This window comes from Kogia breviceps, chromosome 16, assembly GCF_026419965.1.
Source record: "Kogia breviceps isolate mKogBre1 chromosome 16, mKogBre1 haplotype 1, whole genome shotgun sequence".
Lineage (NCBI taxonomy): Eukaryota > Metazoa > Chordata > Mammalia > Artiodactyla > Physeteridae > Kogia > Kogia breviceps.
The window spans coordinates 50125010-50150215 of record NC_081325.1 but is presented as its reverse complement, the minus strand read 5'-3'; the positions used below and the strand labels follow the sequence as shown (position 1 = coordinate 50150215).

The 25206-nt window shown below is 39.0% G+C and overlaps 1 protein-coding gene across 12 annotated transcripts in view; it reads left to right on the top strand.

The window, feature by feature from the left end:
• TBC1D4 (TBC1 domain family member 4) overlaps positions 1-25206 on the top strand; it is a 247786-nt gene that overhangs the window by 181261 nt on the left and 41319 nt on the right. For 10 of the 12 annotated variants that reach the window (XM_067016514.1, XM_067016515.1, XM_067016519.1 and 7 more), the window contains 7 exons: positions 3197-3329; positions 8161-8252; positions 8535-8645; positions 13755-13874; positions 19787-19861; positions 21185-21411; positions 23186-23350. In XM_067016514.1, coding sequence (XP_066872615.1) covers positions 3197-3329; positions 8161-8252; positions 8535-8645; positions 13755-13874; positions 19787-19861; positions 21185-21411; positions 23186-23350 — 923 coding nt within the window. Of the gene's footprint in view, positions 1-2273; positions 2361-3196; positions 3330-8160; positions 8253-8534; positions 8646-13754; positions 13875-19786; positions 19862-21184; positions 21412-23185; positions 23351-25206 lie in introns of those variants that run through there. The other 2 variants (XM_059042053.2, XM_067016512.1) reach the window with 2 other exon arrangements.

Below are 25206 nucleotides of genomic sequence, written 5' to 3'. Positions count from 1 at the left end.
CCACATTTCAGTCACCATTGAAATGATCTCTTGTTTCATCTAGAAATAGATAAGAAAATATGAAAGTTCAGTATATCCACTGGGGACCTTTCGCAACACAGTATTACCAAATAGCAAATAATAAACCTACATGAAAGCTAAGCAGATGACTGGCCCCTTCAGTACCTTAAATAAATGAGAAACAAGAAAACAGAAATAAACATCTGCATAAGTGATTGAAATTGCTTTTGAATGCATAACAAGGCAAATGAAATGGAAATGCAAAGGCATTAAAACATGTAGTGCTTTTATTTTTAAGAATTAGAAATCTTTGTTTTTAATTATGTTATAAAAGAACAGATTGTGAATAATTCATTTTTTGTACCTGGAATGTTGTGAAATTATTTATAAGCCTTTTAAAAAGATGGTTATATAGTAAAACATAACTGAAGGATGACTGGCTGCTTGGTGCTTGAACTCTCCTTTTAGTAATATCAGATGAATAAAGTTTCTTTTTATTCCAGGTTCTTCAGGCATTCAAATGCAGAAGTAGGTTGAATCCTTTAAATGGTAGCTTTTTCTTAAACCAGACCATAGGGGAAGGGGATAAAGAGTCTTTTTATTTTTTAAATTTTAAAAAATTTATTTGTTTTATTTATTTTTGGCTGCGTTGGGTCTTCGTTGCTGCATGCAGGCTCCCTCTAGTTGCGGTGAGCGGGGGCTACTCTTGGTTGCAGTGCGCAGGCCTCTCATCACGGTGGCTTCTCTTGTTGCGGAGCACGGGCTCTAGGCGCGCGGGCTTCAGAAGTTGCAGCACACGGTCTCAGTAGTCGTGGCTCATGGGCTCTAGAGCGCAGGCTCAGTAGTTGTGGCGCATGGGCTTAGTTGCTCTGCGGCATGTGGGATCTTCCCGGACCAGGGCTCGAACCCATGTGCCCTGCATTGGCAGGCGGATTCTTAACCACCGCACCACCAGGGAAGCCCTAAAGAGTCTTTTTAAAAAAATGGTTTATGTGTGTGAGGGTTCTTTTCCCTCCACATCCTCTCCAACACTTGTTAATCCTTGTCTTTTTGGTAATAACCATTCTAACACGTGTGAGGTGATATCTCCCTGTGGTTTTGCATTTCCCTAATAATTAGTGAATTTGAACACCTTTTCATGTGCCTGTTGGCCATCTGTGTCGGTGTGAATGTGAATTGGTGCCGCCACTATGGAAAACAGTATGGAGGTTCCTCAAAAAATTAAGACTAGAACTACCAAGTGATCCGGCAATTCCACTTCTGGGTATTTATCTAAAGAGAATAAAAACACTAATTTGAGGGCTTCCCTGGTGGCGCAGTGGTTGAGAATCCGCCTGCCGATGCAGGAGACACGGGTTCGTGCCCTGGTCCGGGAAGATCCCACATGCCGCGGAGCAACTAAGCCCGTGAGCCATGGCCGCCAGGCCTGCGCGTCCGGAGCCTGTGCTCCGCAATGGGAGAGGCCACAACAGTGAGAGGCCCGCATAGCATACCGCAAAAAACAAACAAACAAACAAACAAAAAAAACCACTAATTTGAAAAGATATGTGCACCCCCATGTTCACTGCAGCATCATTATAATAGCCAAGATATGGTAACAGCCTAAGTGCCCATCGACTGATAAATGGATAAAGAAGATGTGATACGTATATACACACAGGATGGAATATTTTTCAGCCACAAAAAAGATGAAATCTTGCCATTTATGACAACATGGATAGACCTTGAGGGTATTATGCTAACTGAAATAAGTTAGAGAAAGACAAATACGGTATGATTTCACCCATATGCAGAGTATAAAAAACGAAAACAAACACATAGATGCAGAAAACAGATTGGTGGTTACCAGAGGGGACGGGGGTGGGAGGGAGAGCAAAATGGGTAAAGGGGGTCAATTGTATGGTGACAGATGGAAACAAGACTTTTGGTGGTGAGCACACTGTAATGTATACAGAAGTTGAATTAAACGTTGCACCCGTGAAACTTATTTAATGTCCTAAAACAATGTTACTGCAATAAAAAGAGAACAAAACAAAACATGGTTTATGAAGCATGGTAAATGGTTTTGAATATCAGAGCTAGTTTGGATGAGGCCCTGGTACTTCACAGCTCCCCATGCAGGTTTTAGACTTTGATCTCAATTGTACAGTGGGTGAGAAAGCCACACTTTACACTGATGATTGTGCCACAGAGGAGGAGACCTGGCCTGAAGTCGGCTTGGCAATGCCTGGAGGATGAGCTGTTAGTTGACCTCAAAGAAGCAACCAGGAACCCAGAATGCTAGATTCCAACTTCTTGACTGAGTCACTGGAAGAGCAAGGAAGAAACTACCTGGCAGTTCTCAAGCTGCTGGCCTAGTGGTGAGACCCAGCTATTAGATAGCATGACTGCAGAACTTCTTAGTGTCACAAATCAGAAGCCAAATGATAATAAATAGAAGCCATAGAGAAAAGACCAGTAGCCTTCATAGAATTCCCCCAACATTATTTATTGGGCTCATTTCCCCCTAGAACTTTGGTTAAACACATGTTCACTTGTTGCACTAAAAATGATCCAAAAGGATAAAGTAAATAAGATACCTATTAACACAAGTGACTTGTTAAACCTATTTTGTTGCTCCCTATGTATTGCAGACAAAACTTCCAAAGAGATCTTTATCTGATAAACTACTTTAATTAAACAAAGACCTGAGATAACCAACAATGACCTACTGTATAGCACAGGGAACTCTATTCTGTGATACCTATATGAGAAAAGAATCTGATAAAGAATGAATATATGTATATGTATAACTGAATCACTTTGCTGTACATCTGAAACCAACACAACATTGTAAATCAACTATAATCCAATAAAATTTTATAAAAAAGAATAAAAACAAATACCTGATTGACTGTCACTTAACTGTGATAGCATAGCACTGAGTGGGATTCAAAAATGGCATTCGAGTAACAGATCAGTATTATTGTATTATGCACATTAAAATGGTCTTATTTCATCCAGTTTTCAATTTTATGTATAATTAATTGAGGGTCTAACTTTGAGACATTATTTTCTCACTACCAGATCTGTGGTCATCAAAATTCCATTATTAATATTTAGTCAGCATCAACAAAGTCTCACATTGCTGTTGGGCTTTTAATGTGTTACCATGAAAGCAAACGTTTATAGACCTGGATTTTGCTTCTTCTTGTAGGTTGATGAGGTAATGCTGACTCTGAAACAGGCTTTCAGCACGGCCGCTGCCCTGCAGAGTGCCAAGACCCAGATTAAGCTGTGCGAGGCCTGCCCTATGCACTCTTTGCATAAGCTCTGTGAAAGGATTGAAGGTACAGTATAAGTTGGCCTTGGCAGAGACGAGTTTGCTTGGCAAAGACAAGTTTGCTTTGGCATTGGGGAAGTGAGAAAGTCGCTACTGTCATTGAATGCTTCTCTGTTTTGAGGTGAACCAAGAGCCCCAGGAATCATTTCTCATGTCCAGTCAAATTTGTGCTGTCAGTCTCTCCTAGGTGCTTGGCTTTTTTTTCCCTCTTTCTTTTTTATTTTTTACTTTTTCTCCGAAGGCATACTCAAGGGAGGAACTTGCATTTCCCACAGTTCCTAAGACTCTGCTATGTGCAAAGTGGGAACTGACCAAATATTTGTTGAATGAATGAAGAGAGGCAAAACCATCCCAGAATATCGACTGTTTTAAGTCTTTCTTTTTTTTCCTTTCTCACTCGATGATGTGTTCTTTTTTTCCTAAAGGTTTAGAACAAGAATGAAACTTGCTTGGCTTTTCAGGGTCATTTGAAAATCACACAGATAATAGACATGAGGTCATAAAGCAAGTTTTTTGTTTTTCTTTTTTTGCGGTACGCGGGCCTGTCACTGCTGTGGCTTTTCCCGTTGTGAGCGCAGGCTCAGCGGCCATGGTTCACGGGCCCAGCAGCTCCGCGGCATGTGGGATCTTCCCGGACCGGGGCACGAACCCGCGTCCCCTGCATCGGCAGGTGGACTCTCAACCACTGCACCACCAGGGAAGCCCTAAAAAATGTGTTTTGAGGAGGGGGTAGAGCATGAGGAAGAGGTGACCCTGACTCAGTTTCCCTTTCTTCTCCTTGTCTCTTACTGATAAAAATGGTTGAAAACAACTGTGCCAGAGAAGACACACAATTTGATAAGCACTTGTTAAGCGTCTAGCAAGTGCCAGGCAGTGTGCTTGGCACTGGGGATGCGGAGATGGTTGAGATGTGGACCATGCCTTCAGGAAGCTTAGAGTCTGGAGTGGGAGACAGGCTTGTGAGCACGTACATGCAATCAGTACGATAGGTGTTGGAGTCGATGGGGGGAGTGTGGACTCCAGAACAAAGCAGAGAATGGACCAGCCACTGTAAGTGCAAATGGAGATATCTGTTCAGTAGGCAGGAGGATCATAGGCACGTGGGAAAATGGATGATGAACAGCCGTATTTATTGAATATCCACTCAACTGTGTGAACAAGCACTATTTAGATGTAATATTCAAATTTTTAAAATGTATAACTATAATTTTACAGAATGCACCTTATTTTCAAATATACATGTAAACGTAACAAAAATGGAACATTCTTTGGTGTATGGTAAAGAGAATATTATAAATCTGAGGAGGAAAGGCTGAGTGATTCAGGAAATGGTGTTGGATCAATTTGCTATCCAAAGAGACAATGATTCCTTCCATTTATCCTACTCAAAATACATTCTAGGTGGATCAAAGTCCTCAATGCAAACAAAATGCTTAAATCCTTCAAAGAAAATGAAAATGTTATTTTGTCCCTACATAAGAAAGCCTTTATTAAGACACGGAAATCCAGAAACTGCCAAAAGAAGACATTGACAGATTTGACTTCATAAAATCTTAATATTTTTACATAACAATAACTGCTTACTTGGAAGTTAAATGATCAGTAAGAAATGAGGAGAGAGCAGATTGCTGTTCAGAATCTGGAAAGACTGTTATTATCTATAAGAAAAAGATAAAACCACCAGTAGGAAATTACACAAATCATATTAAAAAACACTCCTCTGAAAAAAAATTTATAGTTTTAGAGACCTTTGTAAAGAAAGAGAGTACAGGGGCTTCCCTGGTGACACAGTGCTTAAGAATCCACCTGCCAGTGCAGGGGACACGGGTTCGAACCCTGTTCCCAGAAGATCCTACATGCCGTGGAGCAACTAAGCCCGTGTGCCACAACTACTGAGCCTGCGCTCTAGAGCCCACGTGCCACAACTACTGAGCCCACGTGCCACAACAACTGAAGCCCGCCTGCCTAGAACCCGTGCTCTGCAACAAGAGAAGCCACCACAGTGAGAGGCCTGCGCACCGCAACGAAGAGTAGCCCACACTCTCTGCAACTAGAGAAAGCCTGCACTCAGCAACGAAGACCCAATGCAGCCAAAAATAAATAAATAAAATAAGTTAATTGAAAAAGACAAAAGAAAGAGAATACATATTATACATCCAGAAGTAGTAGGGTCTCTTCCAAGATCATGAAGGGAGTGAAACTTAAAGTTCCCTAGCTTCATGGTATGCATATATCTGAAGGGAGCAAATGAAGGGTTCATGTGAACTGGAAAAGATTCACACGGGCTTCTTTTCCTAAGGCCTTAGATAACACCTTCTGATATGATTGTTTTACCCTTGCCTTTGACATCGGGCAAAGAGAGCCATAAGATAGGACAGTGTTCTGATAGTAAGAATGAAAGGAATAGCAATAATGCAGATACTCCCATAAGACTTACTGTGTCTCGGCACTGTCGTGTTTTCCGTATATTAGCCCACTTAATCCATACCGAAATCCCACCAGATGGGTAGTGTTTTGAATCCTCATTTTACTGATGAGGAAACAGGCGCCGAGACACATAGTGGGTGATAACTGCCACATCCTTATCGCTTAGGAGGGGCAGAACCAGGATTTGAACTTGTTCAGTCTGTTTCCAAAGCAACCTGATGCTTCTCTCTGAAAGAATATCAGAAAGCCAGGATTTTCAGGACCAAGCTGTCTTGAAGCCTTGGCATCAGTGTTTCCCAAAGAGTTGTTTTCATCTGGGTAAGATAACAGTGTGAATTCTAAACTTGTGTTAGGCTTAAGTACAAAGTATAAAGCTGGAAAAAGGACCACATTCAGATTCAACACAAATTCATAGGAATAGAAAGTGAGAAAGATATTTAGAGATATTTAGAAGTATCTAGATATTTGTATTTCATATCACTTACTCAGAATTGTAGAATCCTGTCAATACCTTTGGCTGCATTAATAAGGAGTTCTTTCTCTACTGAAAAAAAAGAAAGGGAAAAGATACGTATGCTGATATTGAGTCCTAATCATCTATCCCTATGTCAAGGGAGCCTTGTCATTTAGACCAGGAAGGAAAGCACCAGCCATGTTGGGGGACCAAAGTGAATCCAGGAGACAGTGTCTAAGGGGACCGTCTCTCAAGGACCAGTCCTCAGAATGTGAAACTAAAGTGATGTTGAGCACTGTAGAGGTGAAGCAATTACCCTCAGTCGGGTTTTCCTACAATAACTTGCATGAGGGCTAAATAGTATACTTACCTCGCAGGATCGGTTAATCAGTGACTTGAAACTGGGGGAAAGAAGAAAGTCAAATCAGATTCAAGGCGGAGTAGGGGGCATGCATAATTTGCAAATAAGCTGTTTGCAATTCCTCCGCTGAAATAAAGGACTAAAGAAACTTCCTGGGCCATAGATTTAGTTACCTACTTCAAATAAGTACCCTCTTTACTTTTCCTCTCTTTTATTTTTTTATTTTTACTTTTTTTGCGGTACGCGGGCCTCTCACCATTGTGGCCTCTCCCGTTGCGGAGCGCAGGCTCCGGACGCGCCGGCTCAGTGGCCATGGCTCACGGGCCCAGCCGCTCCGCGGCATGTGGGATCTTCCCGGACCGGGGCACGAACCCGTGTCCCCCGCATCGGCAGACGGACTCTCAACCACTGCGCCACCAGGGAAGCCCACTTCTCCTCTTTTTAAATCTTTTATCCTCCTACACATGCTAATAACATGCTGGAATATTAAACAACATAAAACAAAAACAATCATTTGAATCAGTTTCTTAATATATTGCCTAAGGAGCCTCTTAAGGAGGCTTTGCCAGCAAATAATAAAGTGTGGTAGTGAGTGGTGTGGCATCACACCATCAAAATGAATTTTAGTGTTTCTGTACGTGGTCACAGAGATTTTCACAGCATTTTATTGTACATTGTGCAAAGAAAGGTAGAGCTGAGAAGTTTTCAGAAGTTTTTCTTCTTTCTGCTCAGTGGTTTAAAACAGGTCCAGTGGTGGCACTCTACACATTCTGACCATCATGAAATGAATTCTAGTTCTTTTAAAACAATGCATATTTTGAGGTGAATCTCTCCTAGGGATTTTAAAGTGCAGTCTACCTATAACAGTCATTAAATATTATATGTGGCTAGATATCCTCTTTCTAATCAAAGTACAGTAACAATAGTATAAGTGGTCTCTAACTATGTAAAGGAGATTTGTTCCTTAACAATGGATAGAAAAAAAAAGTATGGTCCGGTGAATCACTGTAAATATGAATTACATTTCCTTTTTAAAAAAATTTATGAAAACAAAAATGTTTTCATGGAAAAATTTTTGCCCAAGGACTTAATATAAATTATATGCAGAAGTACACTAGATATATAAATAATATGGTATAAAGAGGTAAACAATTTCTTGGAAAAACACTAAAAAGTGTTGCTAAAAACTAATGATGCCCTAGAAATTTTATTACCAAGCCTGTATAACGGGGAGAGCTTCCTGTGTAAGCTGTACTTTTTAATATTAGCAGCTATTCTTTCCCTTTTTTTTTTCTTTTTGTGGTACGCGGGCCTCTCACTGTTGTGGCCTCTCCCGTTGCGAAGCACAGGCTCCGGACGCGCAGGCTCAGCGGCCATGGCTCACGGGCCCAGCCGCACCACGGCACGTGGGATCTTCCCGGACCGGGGCACGAACCCGCGTCCCCTGCATCGGTAGGCGGACTCTCAGCCACTGCGCCACCAGGGAAGCCCTGCAGTGCATTTTATACATACATATATATATACACACACACACATACACATTTTGATCTCTGTGGCTAGAATCTGTTTAACACCAATCCCCATCATTTCCCTTAGGTCTCTATCCACCAAGAGCCAAGCTGGTAATACAGAGGCATCTCTCGTCCCTGACAGATAATGAGCAAGCTGACATCTTTGAACGAGTTCAGGTAACATTATTTATAGTCCTCACAAGTAAGGTATAAGGAATGAGAATTGGACCCTGCTTCTGTGAGTTCCTTTTGCCATTTCTCTCTCTGACGTTAAAAATAGATATACTACTGTACTATTGGATAGTTACTACAACGCCACTGTTACTTTTGTTTCTAAGAGCAGCTAAATGCTTAGCTTTACTTACGTTTGTCTGCCAGACAGATAAAGCGAAATGAGGATAAAGTAAAACAATAAAAGCTGTGTTGCCATAATGTGCTCTCCGTCTGTCTGTTCAACAGAAAATGAAGGCAGTCAATGACCAGGAGGAAAACGAACTTGTGATTTTACATCTGAGGCAGCTGTGCGAAGCCAAGCAGAGGACACACGTTCATATTGGGGAAGGCCCATCGGTGAGATGTTTTCTAGTTGACCTATTTTTGGTTTTTTCATATATTCAGTCAAAATATCACAGAAGATGTAAAAGGAGTTTCTTTCCTTTGTCTTCTCATCTTTAGGGCTAAGTCCTAATGGCCTTTTATTCCCCCCCAGCATTTTAGAAGTTTTATAGGAAATTGTAGCAAACATTGGCACATTGAGATAAAATAGTAATGATTTTAAAATGTAAAAAAAATTGTGAGTTTTGGTAGAAAACCAGTAATAACAAATGCTCATGATTTAGAATGAACATACATTTTTAGTAATATTAATCCATTATTTTATTTCAAATTCATATGAACATCTTATTTCATTAAAAACTTACATAGGCTTGGGTGGTAAAGAGCAAACATGCAAAGAATCAGTAATGTCATGGAAACGGCTACCCTGGCTGCAAACTAAGGGATGATATTTTTGTGCACATGGTTTAGAATGTGTTCCCAACTGCGTGTAGGTAAAGCAAGACGGCAGCAACATCTGAAGAAATCATGACATATTTACCTCTTGATAACACTAATTCAGGTTATGTCTTAATCTCACTCTATTCAGAACAAACCACATATCGTGTGATAACTAATTCGGGTTATGTCTTAATCTCACTCTATTCAGAACAAACCACATATCGTGTGATCACTTATCACATGAATAATTGTACAATTATTTATTGTACAAGCACTTCTAGAGGACCTTCTATGAATCAAGCTATGTGATAATGGTGACAAAAAAGACATGAATAATGACGTAGCCTACAGAGAAGAGCTCAAATAATCCAAAAGGGAATGCAAACATAGATACATGTAATAGAGGCAACAAGATGGCTTTTTAAAATTCCTATTAGTTTTATTTTATTTTTTATATCTTTATTGGAGTATAATTTCTTTACAATGTTGTGTTAGTTTCTACTGTATAACAAAGTGAATCATATATGTATACATATATCCCCATATCCCCTCCCTCTTGCATCTCCCTCCCACCCTCCCTATCCCACCCCTCTAGGTGGTCACAAAGCACCGAGCTGATCTCCCTGTGCTATGTGGCTGCTTCCCACTAGCTATCTATTTTACATTTGGTAGTGTATATATGTCAGTGCTACTCTCTCACTTTGTCCCAGCTTTCCCTTTCCTGCCACGTCCTCAAGTCCATTCTCTACGTCTGCATCTTTATTCCTGCCCTGTCCCTAGGTTCATCAGTACTGTTTTTTTAGATTCCATATATGTGCATTAGCTTACTATTTGTTTTTCTCTTTCTGACCTACTTCACTCTATAAGACAGACTCTAGGTCCATCCACCTCACTATAAATAACTCAATTTTGTTTCTTTTTATGACTGAGTAATATTCCATTGTATATATGTGCCACATCTTCTTTATCCATTCATCTGTTGATGGACACTTAGGTTGCTTCCATGTCCTGGCTATTGTAAATAGAGCTGCAATGAACATTGTAGTACATGTATAACAATATGGCTTTTTAAAAAAATGTTCAGTGAACACAGAAGTAGCTACATGTTTGCTGTGGAGATGGAATGAAGAGTAAGGATAGAGGAAAGAATGAAAGAATTCAAGAGGAAGAGATTTTTGTTGGGGGTGGAGCTGGAGTTTTAGGGGAGATAAAGTTTTCTAATCAGAACAGTTGAAGAATTGTGGGTGTGTGTGTTTTTTTAACATCTTTATTAGAGTATAACTGTTTTACAATGGTGTGTTAGTTTCTGCTTTATGACAAAGTGAATCAGCTCTACATATACATATATCCCCATATCCCCTCCCTCTTGCATCTCCCTCCCACCTTCCCTATCCCACCCCTCTAGGTGGTCACAAAGCACCGAGCTGATCTCCCTGTGCTATGTGGCTGCTTCCCACTAGCTATCTATTTTACATTTGGTAGTGTATATATGTCCATGCCACTCTCTCCCTTCGTCCCAGCTTACCCTTCCCCCTCCCTGTGTCCTCAAGTCCATTCTCTACATCTGCGTCTTTATTCCTGTCCTGCCCCAGGTTCTTCAGAACCATTTTTTTTTAGAGTCCATATATATGTGTGAGCATATGGTATTTGTTTTTCTCTTTCTGACTTACTTCACTCTGTATGACAGACTCTGGGTCCATCCACCTCACTACAAATAACTCAATTTCATTTCTTTTTATGGCTGAGTAATATTCCATTGTATATGTGTGTCACATCTTCTTTATCTGTTCATCTGTCGATGGACACTTAGGTTGCTTCCATGTCCTGGCTATTGTAAATAGAGCTGCAATGAACATTGTGGTACATGACTCTTTTTGAATTATGGTTTTCTCCAGGTATATGCCCAGTAGTGGGATTGCTGGGTCGTATGGTAGTTCTATTTATAGTTTTTTAAGAAACCTCCATACTGTTCTCCATAGTGGGTGTATCAGTTTACATTCCCAAGGAATTGTGTTTTAAGAAAGGAACATTGAGTGCAAAGTTAAGTGGTAACTTTGTAACCATGAGTGAACATACTGCACGGAGGCCCTCCAAGGACATACGGGTTTTTTAGGGTTTGCATGGGAATTATGGGGAAATTAGGCTGGAAGGCTAGGCAGCAGCGGGATGATGAATAGCCTTAGGTGCTAGATCAGACTTTGTCACTAAAGGACTTCAGGTAAGAGCATGAGAGGATCAGATTTGTGGCTGGTTGGGTAAGGGGGTTGACGGTGTTAGGATTGAAGTCACATTCTCAAATTAGGAGACCTTGGTAATAGAATACATGAGAAGTGATTCATTTATCAAGTGCATACTATGTACTAGGCAACAGAGATGAATAATGACAGCTCTAACTGTAAGGAGAAACCAACATGCAATCAAATGAATTAAAATATGGAAATATGGTGTGATTGGCACAGAGATATAAGTATGTACCAGACAAGAGATAACACTGGGACATAAATAGATTGAATGATTCTTTCTTGAAAAATGTATTTTGTCTCAGAGAGAGGGTAAACTGGAGCCCTGGAGATGTGAGGGAGGGACTGAGTCAAGAGCAATTTGGGAGGCATGATCCTTAGGACTTAGTGACTGATTGGATAGATATGTTTAGGAAGAGAGAGGGGCTTGCTGGGAGAGACTTCAAGGTTTCAGATTTGGAGGAATTAGATGTAATAGCTAGGAAATACAGAAAAAAGGCAAGAGTGGGGCAAAAGATGGAAATAAGAAATAAGAATTCAATTTTGGAAGTGTGAGATTTAATTAGAAGAATGGATTTGGTGCTCATAGAATTTGAGCTGACATTATAAATGTGGAAGACTATGAGCTTTGTCACAGATTTGAAGTCGAAGGAGGATGTTCTGAGGAGCACCCACATTTCAGGCAGTGAGTGAATTAAAATGGAGCCAGTGATAAAGACTGAAAGGGAATAATGAGGTAGAAAGATTTATTATGGTGAATGGCCAAGGTAGGAGAAGAGTTCAAGCAAGAAGATCAACAATGTCCAATGACACAGGAAGGTCAAGAAACATAAAGACTAAAATCTGTTCATGGGTTTGATTAAATCAGTCATTGGTGGTGATAGTCTTGTTGACCAGAAGGCCGAAGGCAGTATGTGAGGAGTGATATGCATTTTCTATATGACGGAGGGCGGTCAAGATCACAGAGGAGATTTTAACAAATTGTGTATGTTTTCCTGTCAGTATACTTAAGTTCCTCCCTGCCTCTCTCTCTTTCCCTCCCTTGCTCCCTCTTTTCCTTTCTTCCTTCCATTTATTCACCTGGTATTCACTGAGTAGCTGCTGTGTCAGGCATTGTGCTAAGTACCAATGCGATTTCCCTATTTTCGTTGTGTCATTCATCTCAAAGCCTTAGAATGATGAGTCAACCCAGTCCTTATACACAGCCCGAACCCAGTCCAGCCCACATCTCTATCTATTGTTTTCTTTCCTTTTTGATTGTGATCATGTTTCTTTTATCAGTAACTCCTTAGATGACCACGTGGAGCCAGCTCCAGTATGGACCTCTATCGCCTCCTGCGTAGACTGTCCTGAAGCCTTCAATCTGATCTTCCAGTCTCTGATTTCCCAGTCCTTTAGGTGATTTTTGAACAGTCCTTTCACTTAAATCTTCCCCAAACATTACTTTCACAGTGATGCCCCTCTGCTTGTAAATTGTGATCAGTGATTCTTCCTAATTATCCAGCACTTAAGACCATTCAAGGTTTTAACTCCAGCTTCACTTTCCCACTTTCCACTACCTCCCTCTGTTTTAGTTAAACACCTATACTGACACGCTGTCCCGTGAGCATCCCAGCATTTATGATTTTGCCAGCACCATCCCCAGTGTTGGGAAAGTCTACATCTCCTTTTTTTCTGCCTGTCTGAATCCCATGTATCCTTTTCTTCCTGACCATTGAGACCCATAACTCACGGTTCCATATTTGATACTTATGCGTTGCTTTGTGTCACTGCTACGAGAACGTATTTCCTCCCCAAGCAAAGGATGAGTTTTCTCTTTTGGAAGCTTCCTGGCACTAAGAACCATGTAATATACATAGTAGCTTTTTATCTCTATATAAGATAAAATATTTAGAGAACCTCATATAATGGACACATTGTAGATTCTCATACAGTTCAGTACTATCAGTGAATACTAGTCAATTGAAAAGATAAATGACCCACTCACAAATGAAAATGGACTTATAACAAAGGCATTAGCAGAATCCAGCTTTACTAGAAGATGCATTGTTCTTTGACAACAATTTTTTGTGTTTTCCTTGGTAATTTGGATATAAAGTATGTAGCTTGGAAAGGGATGGTTATAGTTGTTAATCAAAATAACAGCAGTAAAAATGGACAGCTCAAGTTTAGTTTTTGTTAAATGCAGCAGGAATATATTAGCAGAAAGGAAAGACATAAAGGAAAGATCTTATTTCTATCTTCTTTATTACTTACAATATTAAAAATTAATCTCTTTTGCTTGTAATCTGTGTGTTCATGATGTGGAACCTAAATTATTACTTCTTAATAGAGCTACAGAATAATTCTCATGCTTTTTAATGGCTTAGCCATAAGCCTGTCATTAAAGCTTCATTTAACCTTGAGCATTTCCAACCTAAAATGTATGTTTTTCTTTCCATAGACTATTTCAAATAGTACAATCCCAGAAAATGCGACGAGCAGTGGAAGGTTCAAACTTGACATTCTGAAAAATAAAGCCAAGAGATCCTTAACTAGCTCCCTGGAAAATATCTTCTCAAGGGTAAGATTAAACTGAGGCTCTTTAAGGTATTATGTCTGTGTTTTCTAACTGCTTCTTTCTCAACTGGCTCACTGAACATTTCCTTTAAAAAAAAATTAAGATAACTTTAAGTTAGTTAACACTTATTTAAAAATAATCTCTCAAAAAAAGTCTCATTTTCAGATCTAGATTTATTCTGGTGCCTCTGATATCTGAATTTGAGCAGTTGAGATATATGTATAGAAAAGGGGAAATAATAGAATACTGATAGCCAATCCTTTAAGAACTTTTAATCATTTGCCACATAAAGTTATAAAGAAGCCCTTCTTTCACTTATTCCTAGGAGCTGATAGAGAATGTTGAAAATAGTAAGTATAAGTTAACAGACATGCGTGTATTCCATTCGGTGAATTTATATATTCTGTTTAATAATAAGCAAATTTATTTCTCTGCCTCTTCATTTTCCTCTTTCTGAGCAATTCACTCCTAATGCTATTAGACAAGACACAACAATATAGATGTCTCGGGTCTGTAAGGCAGGGAAGCCACAGTGGCTCAGCACAGGGGGACAGAGCCTGTATGGATGCTCTGATGGGGGTGACCCAGTGCAGCATGTGGACACAAGTGGAGGGGAAAAAGCATTCAAGGTGCCCAATACAAGGATGGCACCTATGGGTGGGGAGGCTGGAGCCTGAGTGGGGGTGAGGAGAGTGTGAGGTGTCAATTGTGGAGGTTGGTTACACACAGGGAACTGATCAAATATGTAAATGTTTAAGGCTAGTGGGATTCTGGGAGAAGGGAATTACAAATATGAAAGGGGAGGAAATTAGAATGAGTTCTGTGTTGTTGGATTCAACTCAGAGGTAGCAGCAGTATGGAATCTTGGTTTTCTATTTTGAGCAATAGAATTACGTATATTATGTTCGATGTAATGTATATGTATTAATATATACGTGTGTCAGTAAATGTGTACCTAGGGTCCCTGAATTTGTCCACTGAAAGCAACTAGGAACAGCTTTTCTATACGTGCCAGATAATAAATTAAGCCTGGTTGGATGACCCAGATTTTAGGTCTGGCACTCAGATTTTGGTTTCTATATATCATTCTTTAAGAAGGAACCATGATCCTGGGAGAAATGGCTAGTTCCAGGACTACAGGGAAAGTACAGGGTAAGTCCAGAGCATCGTGGTGTTCTAGATAGTAAGGAAGTACTCAAAGAAAGGTAACAGGATGTCCCAAAGACATATAAACCTTGAAGGACTTCCACTGGTAACATCTGAGATGAGTATCAAAATAAATGATAGCAACAGATAGTGACTTGTTGTATAAGATAGGAAACTATAAGTCTCTTCTGATATGAAAAATAAATTAATACATTGGAAATTTGATCAGGATCAGGATATTTACTGGGTAGAATTAATACCTATTAATTACAAAGGGGAAAATAGTAACTTTACAGTGGAAAAAGCTGGCAGGCACCACCTTGATCAAATGATCAAATTGAACATCTTCAGCAATGGGACAAATTGAAATCCTGTGCCACCGATACAAAGAACACAGTGGCACTTCTGTGGTATTCCTGCCAAAGGGGCAGTACCTGAATCTAATCTTGAGGAAACATCAACAAACCCACATTGAGATACAGTCTACGAAATAACTACCTGTTATCTTCAAAAGTGTTAAAAGCAAGAAAGTCAAGTGCAATAGTACATTGGGACACAGTGACTTGTGATGTCTGGTGTTCTTATTTTTATTTCTTTGCTAGAACTCAAAATACTTTTATGGGTAATTTCTGTTAATGATTGAGAATCTTGTAATTCTAACAAAAGCCTTGCAGCAAGCATGGTCATTTGACAATGCTATTATTTTATTAGCGGAAAACAGAATTTAGGAAAAGAGCCTCTAGAAGATTTGTCAGAAGTGTGTTAATGCAACTTTTCATAAATTTTTCTTACCTCCTCATCTTCAAAATTTATAAATCAGTTATGTTCTTTCTTTCTCTCTCATTCCTTCCCTCCCCCCTTTTCTCCCTCTCTCCTATGGTGTTCAGTGAGAATTTTAGTAGAAAGATCATTTGCGTATGTGGTCAGAGGATCCGATTTCCAGATCTGGCCCTAGCAGGTTTTATATTTATGCTCTTGGACAAATTATTTACCTTTTCTAAGGCATTGTTTCCCCACTTGTGAAACGTGCATACTCATACCTGCTTAGGTCATATTACCGTGAGGGTGAAATGTCAGTATGTTAGGAAAATATCACACTGTAGATATGAGCTGGTACATACAGCAGTGGTAAGCTCTGAAACCTCTGTCATTTATTAAAAGACACAAGGGTATTTAGAGTGTGACGCTCTTTATCCCACTGAGTACCTTGGCATTCTGCACAGTACTTGCACGGCTGACTTTGAAGTACTGCTTACATAGCTTTGTATGGCTGTAATGACTTTTCAGCAAGGGCACTGCCAATCTGTTTCGGTCAAGGTGGATACTGTACCTCTTGCGTCCCAAAGTGCTAGCAAGTCCCGTAAATTATGTGACCTAACAAGGCCTTACTTGCACCATGTGCAGCAGAATGGACTTCTTGAGAAGGTTGGCAGCTACCCATGTTGTATCAAAGGTTGCATAGTAAAGGGTTTTTCCGTACTTCTGAAACTTGTCAGTTTATTTTTTTCTCTCTGACATAGGAGACAATTGACACTCCAGTCATAGTTTGGCTCATAATTGCTGCTATTTTTAAAAGTCAGAACATTTTATTTAACTAACTATAGTTGTTTATGAAATAGGATACATTTTTTAAATGCTTTAAAGCTCAGCTCATTAGCAGTTAAAAAGTGGGTCCAAGGCAAAAGGCTTGACACATGCATTACCAAATCATAATATAGTTAAACTGAAAAAGCTATCTGCTCAAAGGTGAAAAGACAGAGTCTTGCATTCTGGTTGTTTGTTGCTTTTTCTTTTTTTAAAAAAAAATTATTTATTTATTTATTTTGGCTGCGTTGGGTCTTCGTTGCTGTGCACGGGCTTTCTCCAGTTGCGGTGAGCGGGACCTACTCTTTATTACTGTGTGCAGGCTTCACATCGCAGAGCACGGGCTCTAGGCCTGCGGGCTTCAGTAGACATGGCTCGTAGGCTCAGTAGTTGTGGCGGATGGGCTTTGTTGCTCTGCAGCATGTGGGATCTTCCCACACCAGGGCTCGAACCTGTGTCCCCTGCATTTGAAGGTGGATTCTTAACCACTGCACCACCAGGGAAGTTCCTGTTGCTTTTTCTTAAATTGAAGTTTTCCAAAAGAGGAACATTTCCTAATATATTTATTAATATATGTTTATAGTTCTAAACGAGAAATATTCACTAATATAAAGTGTGATAGAAAACAGTCCTCAAGGGACTTCCCTGGTGGTGCAGTGATTAAGAATCCGCCTGCCAGTGCAGGAGACACGGGTTCGAGCCCTGGTCCTGGAAGATGCCACATGCTGTAGAGCAACTAAGCCCGTGCGCCACAACTACTGAGCCTGCACTCTAGAGCCCTCGAGCCACAGCTACTGCAGCCCGCGCGCCTAGAGCTCATGCTCCGCAACAAGAGAAGCCATCGCAGTGAGAAGCCCGTGCACCCCAATGAAGAGTAGCCCCCTCTCACCACAACTAGAGAAAGCCCACGCACAGCCACGAAGACCCAACACAGCCAAAAATAAATAAATTTGTATATATTAAAAAAAAGTAAGTCCTCATTTCACTTTCTCTTCAGAGTAATAGCCATTGTCCTCACTTGTTGAAATGTGTGAATTAATGATTGTGGTAGAGTATAATTTTAAAGTAAGTTTATTTTTCTTGGTGTGTAAGAAAAACTCATGGATAAAACACTCCTATGAGTAATATATGTCATTTAAGTGTTTTTCTAATGATGGAAGTTGTTTGATATCCATCTGACTACTTTCTCTATTGTGACCAAATAACCTGTTTGAGATAACCAGGCAGGTTGGCATGTAAGTAGCAGCTAAAAAATAGCAGAAAGCGACATGGCCCATTTTTCTTTTCCACGCACACAAACCCAATAATTTATCAGCTAAATGTATAGTTTATTACTGGAAGTATGTCATGTTATAGTACAGAACTGACAAACTGAAAGAGCCTTCATCAAGTTCTGGGACATTTGCAAAATAACCCTTAACCAATGTAGGTTAATTGGTTTTATTTGTAATTCTACTTTTCAGAAAGCTCTATCTTCAGGAGGTAGTATTGAGTAAGAGCTCAAGAACCTCACTTTAAAGTTGTACTCCCTGAATTCAAATTGCTGCTCTGTCCTTTAACTGTGTAAACATTGGCAACCTAATCTGTAAGAACTTCAGTCTCCTCATCTGTAAAGTTGAGCCAGAAAACTATACCTACTTCATTAGAATTGTTGTGGGAATGAAGGGGGTAATGCATGGTAAAATATTTAACATAGTACATGGCATGTGGTAAGCATTCAGTAATATAGATGCAGCTGTTTGTTTTATGATTGATATAGTTGTTATTTAGGGAGCCACCAGAAATAGAAAACTATAATTGATATACATAGATAAGAATAAATATTGCTTCTATGAAACAAGGTAGGATACCATAAATGTAAGAGTCCATGGAGAACAGGAAAGGACTCTTACAACTTTCTGATGGTGGACATCAAAAGAAAAATTCAGTAGAAGGCTAGAAACTAGTGTTGAAAAAAAACTTCCGGAAAGTAAAGCAAAATGACAAAGAAATAGAAAATAAGAGAACGAGGTTAAAAGTTATCTGGAGATCCAAAAGCCAAATGGTAGGTGTTCCAGAAAGAAAATGCATGCAGAAATTTTCAAGGAAATCATTTAAAAGTTTTCTTAGAGCTGATGGACATGTTTCAAAATGTAATGGGCTCAGAAGATGCACAATTGAAAGACTGAAGAAAGCCATGCCAAGGCACTTCATTGGGAAATTTCAGAATACCCCAGGGTAAACTTAGATTCTGCTCCAGAGAGAAATAGCAGGGCACACATACAGCTCCAGAATCACAATGACATTAGACTTCTGTACCGAAAGACAGCTGAGCAAAGTTTACATATTCTGAAGGCACGTTTCCAGGCAGAATTGTATATTCTGCCTAACTATTAATAAAATATAAGCATAGAACAAAGACACTTACAGACATGTAAATGAAAAAATAATTTACTTCCCAGTCTCCTGTTCTCAGAAAGCACCTGGAGTATATGTTCCACCAAAATGAGGAAGTAAACTAAAAAAGAGGAAGACATGGGCTCAAGGAAGCAGAAATTCCTACATAGAATAGCATCAAAGGAAATTTCTAGGTTGATGGTGAAGGATAATACTGGAAACATCTATTCAGCAAACCTAAATTGCTACCAGTCCAGACTGGGGCAGGAAGACAGAGATGTCCAAAATGGGTAGCTCAGTCCTATAATGTAAATTATGATCTAGGTTGTAGGGAGGTTGTATTAATGGTTGTTAAAAAAAAAATGGTTATTAAACCATTTTCTTTATAACTGTTGTGGTTTGTTGTTCTGTACTTTCCACATGGGTGTTTATCTGTATGTGACACCAAGTTCATGGGACTCTCACTGCTGTTAATGGGTGAATAATGTTTGACTTTGCAACCAAAGTCACTTCAGTAAGCTTGGTCTGAATATCTGGTTATCTAATGGATGATTTAGAAGTAATGGAAGTAGATTGCGGATAGTTCTCTTTGCCATGCTGGAATGGCTGTTAATACTGCCAACAAGTTTGAGTGAACCCCAAAAGGATCCGTGTAATGCTGACATAAAGAGGCAACTGCCTTTTATAGTTTTTTTTATTTATTTATTTATTTTATTTTATTTTTAAATTTTATTTTATTTTTGCCTTTTATCGTTTTAAAGTAAAAATTCAAACCCTATGAACAATTTAATTTTATTCTCTTCACTCAGGGAGCTAACAGAATGAGAGGTCGGCTTGGAAGTGTGGACAGCTTTGAACGATCCAACAGTGTTGCTTCAGAGAAGGTATCTAAGCAGAGCTCCCTTTTTTCCTACTATTGGAACTTGCTAGAAACCAACACTAATATGATAATATGCATGTTTAGTTATTTTGTTATGAGCTCTTTATATGACTTCTAAAAAATAACTATTTGAGCCTTTATTATTTTAAAGAAGATTCTGGCTATCAGCATGTTGCTCTTTATTCAACTCAGGCTTTCTCTTGCTGGGACGGAACACATCCCTTGCTGTCTAACTCTGCTCTGTCAGGCTTTTTACTGTTTGGAGATAGTATACTTTGGGGGACAATATTTGAGCAACTGTTGGTGCAAGGCCATAGATAAAGGAGCTATGTGATTATTGCACTTATACAGTGATCTTTTGTTCTCTCCTCATATTACTTCCCCCTCCCCCATATTTAACCCTTTTAACTCTAACATTAGGCTCTTCTTTATCTCATAGACAATTCTCAGTAGGTTTGGTTTCCTGTTTCCTGTAACATGTAACCTGAGGCAAATGCAACCTATTTTTTTTAATGGAAAAATATTAAAATATGTTCACTAAACTTTCTCTTGGTAGAATTGAGGACTTAGTCCAGTTGTGAGTCGATCAGCCCTAACCAAAGTTTATCAAGCTAAACATTTCAACAGTGGAGCCTGTTCTGGAAAGTATAAACAAGCATACTTGTCTAAATTGAAAGATTTATGGTGTCTACCCATGCAATATGAGAGGCATTCTGGCATAGCTCACTTTTCATTCATTTCCTGTTTTTCATGTCTTTTAAAACATTTTTACCTCAGGGAACACGTAGTTAGATAGAAGCATCCATGGTGAGGGAAGATACTTAACAGGCTTTATTTTATTTTCCTGAAATCTTTGCCATGAGACTTGGACACTTAAGCCTTGTGATATTGTTTTGACAGTACAGGAAACATGGAACCGATATGTCACGGAAATCAGTAGATACGTAAATCCAGACTCCACCCTCTTTCGGTCAGGATCTCTTTTCATCTTTCTGGCAACAGTGAGAACAGTACAGTAGCTGTAGAGCATTTGACCACAAAGGGCTAGGGGAAAGAATACCTTTTCTTATCATCCCTTTTCACTTGCTGGCCTACCTTTACGGATGCTGTCTTACAGCCGCTTATCAGAAGAAATGGGTTGTGGTGATAGAGATCAGCCTTCAGCATGGATTGAGTAAAAAAAAAAAACAAAAAACAAAAAAAAAGCTACAACAGTCTGTCATGACTCAGGAGGAAGAAGAGGCACCCTGTCACTGTTGAGCTCTGCTTCTCAGCAGGTCTGCCATGGTCGGTGTAGGAAAGAAAGGCCTGACTTCTTGCGTTTCAGGACTGCTCCCCGGGAGACTCCCCGCCAGGGACCCCACCAGCTTCCCCACTGTCCTCAGCTTGGCAGACGTTCCCTGAAGAGGATTCCGACTCCCCGCAGTTTCGAAGACGGGCCCACACGTTCAGCCACCCACCTTCCAGCACGAAGAGAAAGCTGAATTTACAGGATGGGAAGGCACACGGGCTTCGCTCCCCTCTTCTGAGGCAGAGCTCCAGCGAACAGTGCAGGTGAGTCCAAACCTCTCTCCAGAAGCTGGAACAAAATTCTCCTGTCACTCTCTTCTGACCACCGTGGAGTCAAGAGTTATTGTGACTTCATGCCGTAGCCACCATCTAGTTTTCAGAGAAATAAACTGAATTAGACAAACCTTCGTTACTAAGGGAAACAGGCAAGCTTTAAGGCACCCTGAAAGAGAAGAGTTAAAGCATTTTGGATGGAAATATGTTTTTTTTTTTTTTCCCAGAAAAATGGAGAAAACAAGATATCAGGCAGTTGTTTTGTCTGAAAAACCTTCTGACAACGCATGTTCCTCAGTGTCTCTTTGACGATGGCTTTCATGAAACAGTCAGCAAATTTGCAAAAAACATAGCAGAACTTCCTGTAAGCACAAGGGTTAAAAAAATCACCTACATTACCTTTAGACATGAGATAAAAATTGGCTGTATTTTATTTCATAGTAAATTAAAGCCAAATGTGAAAATTGTTAAAAATTTTATCTAGAATAAAGTGACGTTTACAAAGAAGAATACATATACCATAATTGACAGGAAGTATCCGTTAGCAACTATCTTGCATGGTATTTAAAAAATATTTAACAAAATCATTTGGCATTTGGTAAGAGATAATAAAGGGGGTAAATTTGGAATTGTAGAATGATTATACTTCTTACCGTGTAGTACAAATCAGAATTTATATCCTAGAACTAATTTTGTTTTTCTTCGTTATTTATGAGTTTGGTTCAGGAAACGGTCTGATAGGGGTTCCAGTCAGAGAGAAAAAACAAACAACAGAACTCTAAGTAAAAAGAAGATTAATTTTTATATTAGTTGTTTTCAAATTTACCAGCATTTCTTTTAAGGATGCAATTGAATGCTGATTGTTGTTTTTTTGAATAATTTTATATTAAAATATAAAATATTTAGAATATATAAAAATAAATTATAGAACTAACTATCCTCAGATTTTCTTTTGTGAAAAAGGATTAAGTATTCATGTATATATGAAAAATTTTAATGATCGTTTATATTTACCCAAGGCATTAAGTCTCTTTTTCCAGGAAAAATTATTTTCAAGAATTTAAAACATTAATTATTTTAAACTATTAATGATGTCTGTTTTTCCTTATGTTTTCCACATTTCATAATTTATATGCTCAAAGAATTTCTGTCAATATGAAAAGATGCTATTTATATCATGGTAAAAACTTGCTATGAAAAGAATCTTCTGGAAAAAACACTTTGTAGGAGATTTAGGGATTCAGTTAAAACCATAGCTGCACAGTTCCACAGGCTGCAAGAAAAGAACGTGGACATTAACATTTGTTAAGCCAAAGGTATTATGATGACTTCCAACAACCAAACATGTTGTTCTTAAATTTTTAGAAGGGTTTATATCTTTAAAATAATTAAGTCTTTGAACTACTGATAATCAGTTTTTCCTTCTGGAACTTGTTTCCTGTAATTATTTGTGCTTTCCTACTTTTTCCCCTTGAAGTATCTTTTGCATGTCAAAACAAACACTTTTTGTCCTAAAATTGTTAAGAGCTTTTTAGAGAAAAACACATATGCTGAGAAACGCTGCATAGATGAGGAATTTAGTTTGTGAACAATGAACTAGGTCGTAGTCATTTAATAGAGAACTGCATGCATATAAGTTTTTTTCCATATAAATTCAGCCCTGATTACATTAATAGCGAGAACCTGTGTATATGCTATTTCATAGTGAATGAAGATTGTGCCAAAATGTAAATTAAGACGAATTTGCTGTATTTTCTGTACCCAGCATCCTTGCATCAGTTTGGCGCATGCACAAGGAGAGTAATTATTCCTCCAGTCTTCCAAGTCTTCACACTTCCTTCTCTGCCCCTTCCATCACCGCCCCCTCTTTCCTGAAAAGCTTTTACCAGAATTCAGGTAGACTGTCCCCACAGTATGAAAATGAAATCAGGTGAGATCAGTGTCCTCTGTTTGCAAAGCAACATTTTCTGCAGTGATATACTGATATGTTACTAAGAAGTGGCTAATTAACTTTAGAGTGACATGAATGCATCCGTATGTTGGGCTTGTTCTAACCTGTTTCTAATATATTGGTTTCATTTCCAATTAATTTGAAGAATACTTTTAAAACCAGTGTTTCAAAGCTTTTTGATGACATGACTATCTTACTTTAGGGATTATATTTTTTGTACTATTTGTGTGTTTCTTTGCCTACGGCCCCAGAGTCTAAGCCTTGTTTTGTTTGGGGCAAGACCTGGTGCTAACACATACTAAGCAAACACCCCCGATCATGCCTTTTTTTCTTAGCTTCTCTGGACATATCTTATGGAACCCAAAAGCCACTGATTTAAATAACTCTACTAAAGTAATGGATATGATCTATCTTTATTTATTTATTTATTTTTGTGATATGCGGGCCTCTCACTGCTGTGGCCTCTCCCGTTGCGGAGCACAGGCTCCGGACGCGCAGGCTCAGCGGCCATGGCTCACGGGCCCAGCCGCTCCGCGGCATGTGGGATCTTCCTGGACCGGGGCACGAACCCGTGTCCCCTGCATCGGCAGACGGACTCTCAACCACTGCGCCACCAGGGAAGCCCTTTATTTTTAAGTATATAGAATATTTCCTAGGCGTTTCTCTGATTTTTTCAATGACATAGACCTTTTCTGAATCTCAGTGTAAGTCACGTAATGGGTACAGGATCATGTCGATACCAACTCTTTCAGACAACATGAGGGAGCTCTTGAATCTTGTAGACATTCGATTTTGCTTTATTTTTTGTCCCCAGTGTTGAAAACGTGTAGCCTATTCAATCTTATTCCTTGCTCTTATAGCGACACAAAATTAAATATAGTTTTTTTTTAAGAATTGACTTTAAAATTTATTGAAATTATGAAATCTTACTGATCATGCAAATTCTCAGTGGGATATTCTAGCCTTTGGAAAGTGGTGGATTAACTTGGGAATTCTTCTCAAGGGGTTGTTGTTGGCTTAGAAGCTTCTGAGATTCATTCCTATTTTTATGTGTAGCTTGAGCCATTCATTTTTATTGCTGTATAGTATTCCATTTAATACACCAGAATTTATCCACTCTCTTGCTGATGGATATTTGGGTTGTTTCTGTTGTTTGATAATTGGCAATTTTTGCAGTCAGGGGGAGGAATACATGCTATCAACTAGCCTGTGTGCCACTAAAATCTTCTTGGGTATTCTTTTGGCCTCCTTTCTTTTAGACTTAGGGAATCCAAAAAGTTAGCATATGATTAGGTAACCCACAGTAACTAGTTAAATTAGAATAACCCTTGAATTATCCCTGAATATCTTTTGTCCGTGTGTCCATTTTTTTATCCCAAGAAAGATGATTAATATTGGATTAATAAAATTTTGAATCTGAACCTTCCTCTGAATTAGTACAAAGTTATGTTGAAACATTGAGTTACTAGTGAAGAAAGTTGATGAAGAATTGATTTTAAAGAGTTTTTCAGCGACAACCTAATGGGAGAAGATTTAAAGGAAGATAGCCATAAAAATAACATAATGAATATGGAATATGCAATGAATTTAGAGAACTGAGGATGTACACATATAAAAATGTCAGTTTGCCTCATCTCCATAGTACTACTTATTAAGAATACAGTGCTTTCAATGACACACGTTTGCAGTTTCCTGTTGTTACGTTTAAGTGAGCATCTGGAGAATCCCTGTTTCCTTCCAGAAATAGAACCATGCCTTAGGTGACAATTAGGAACAGCCATAAGAAGGTCAAAGACTAGCTGTGAATAGGTTATAGAGTACAAAAGCAGTGACTT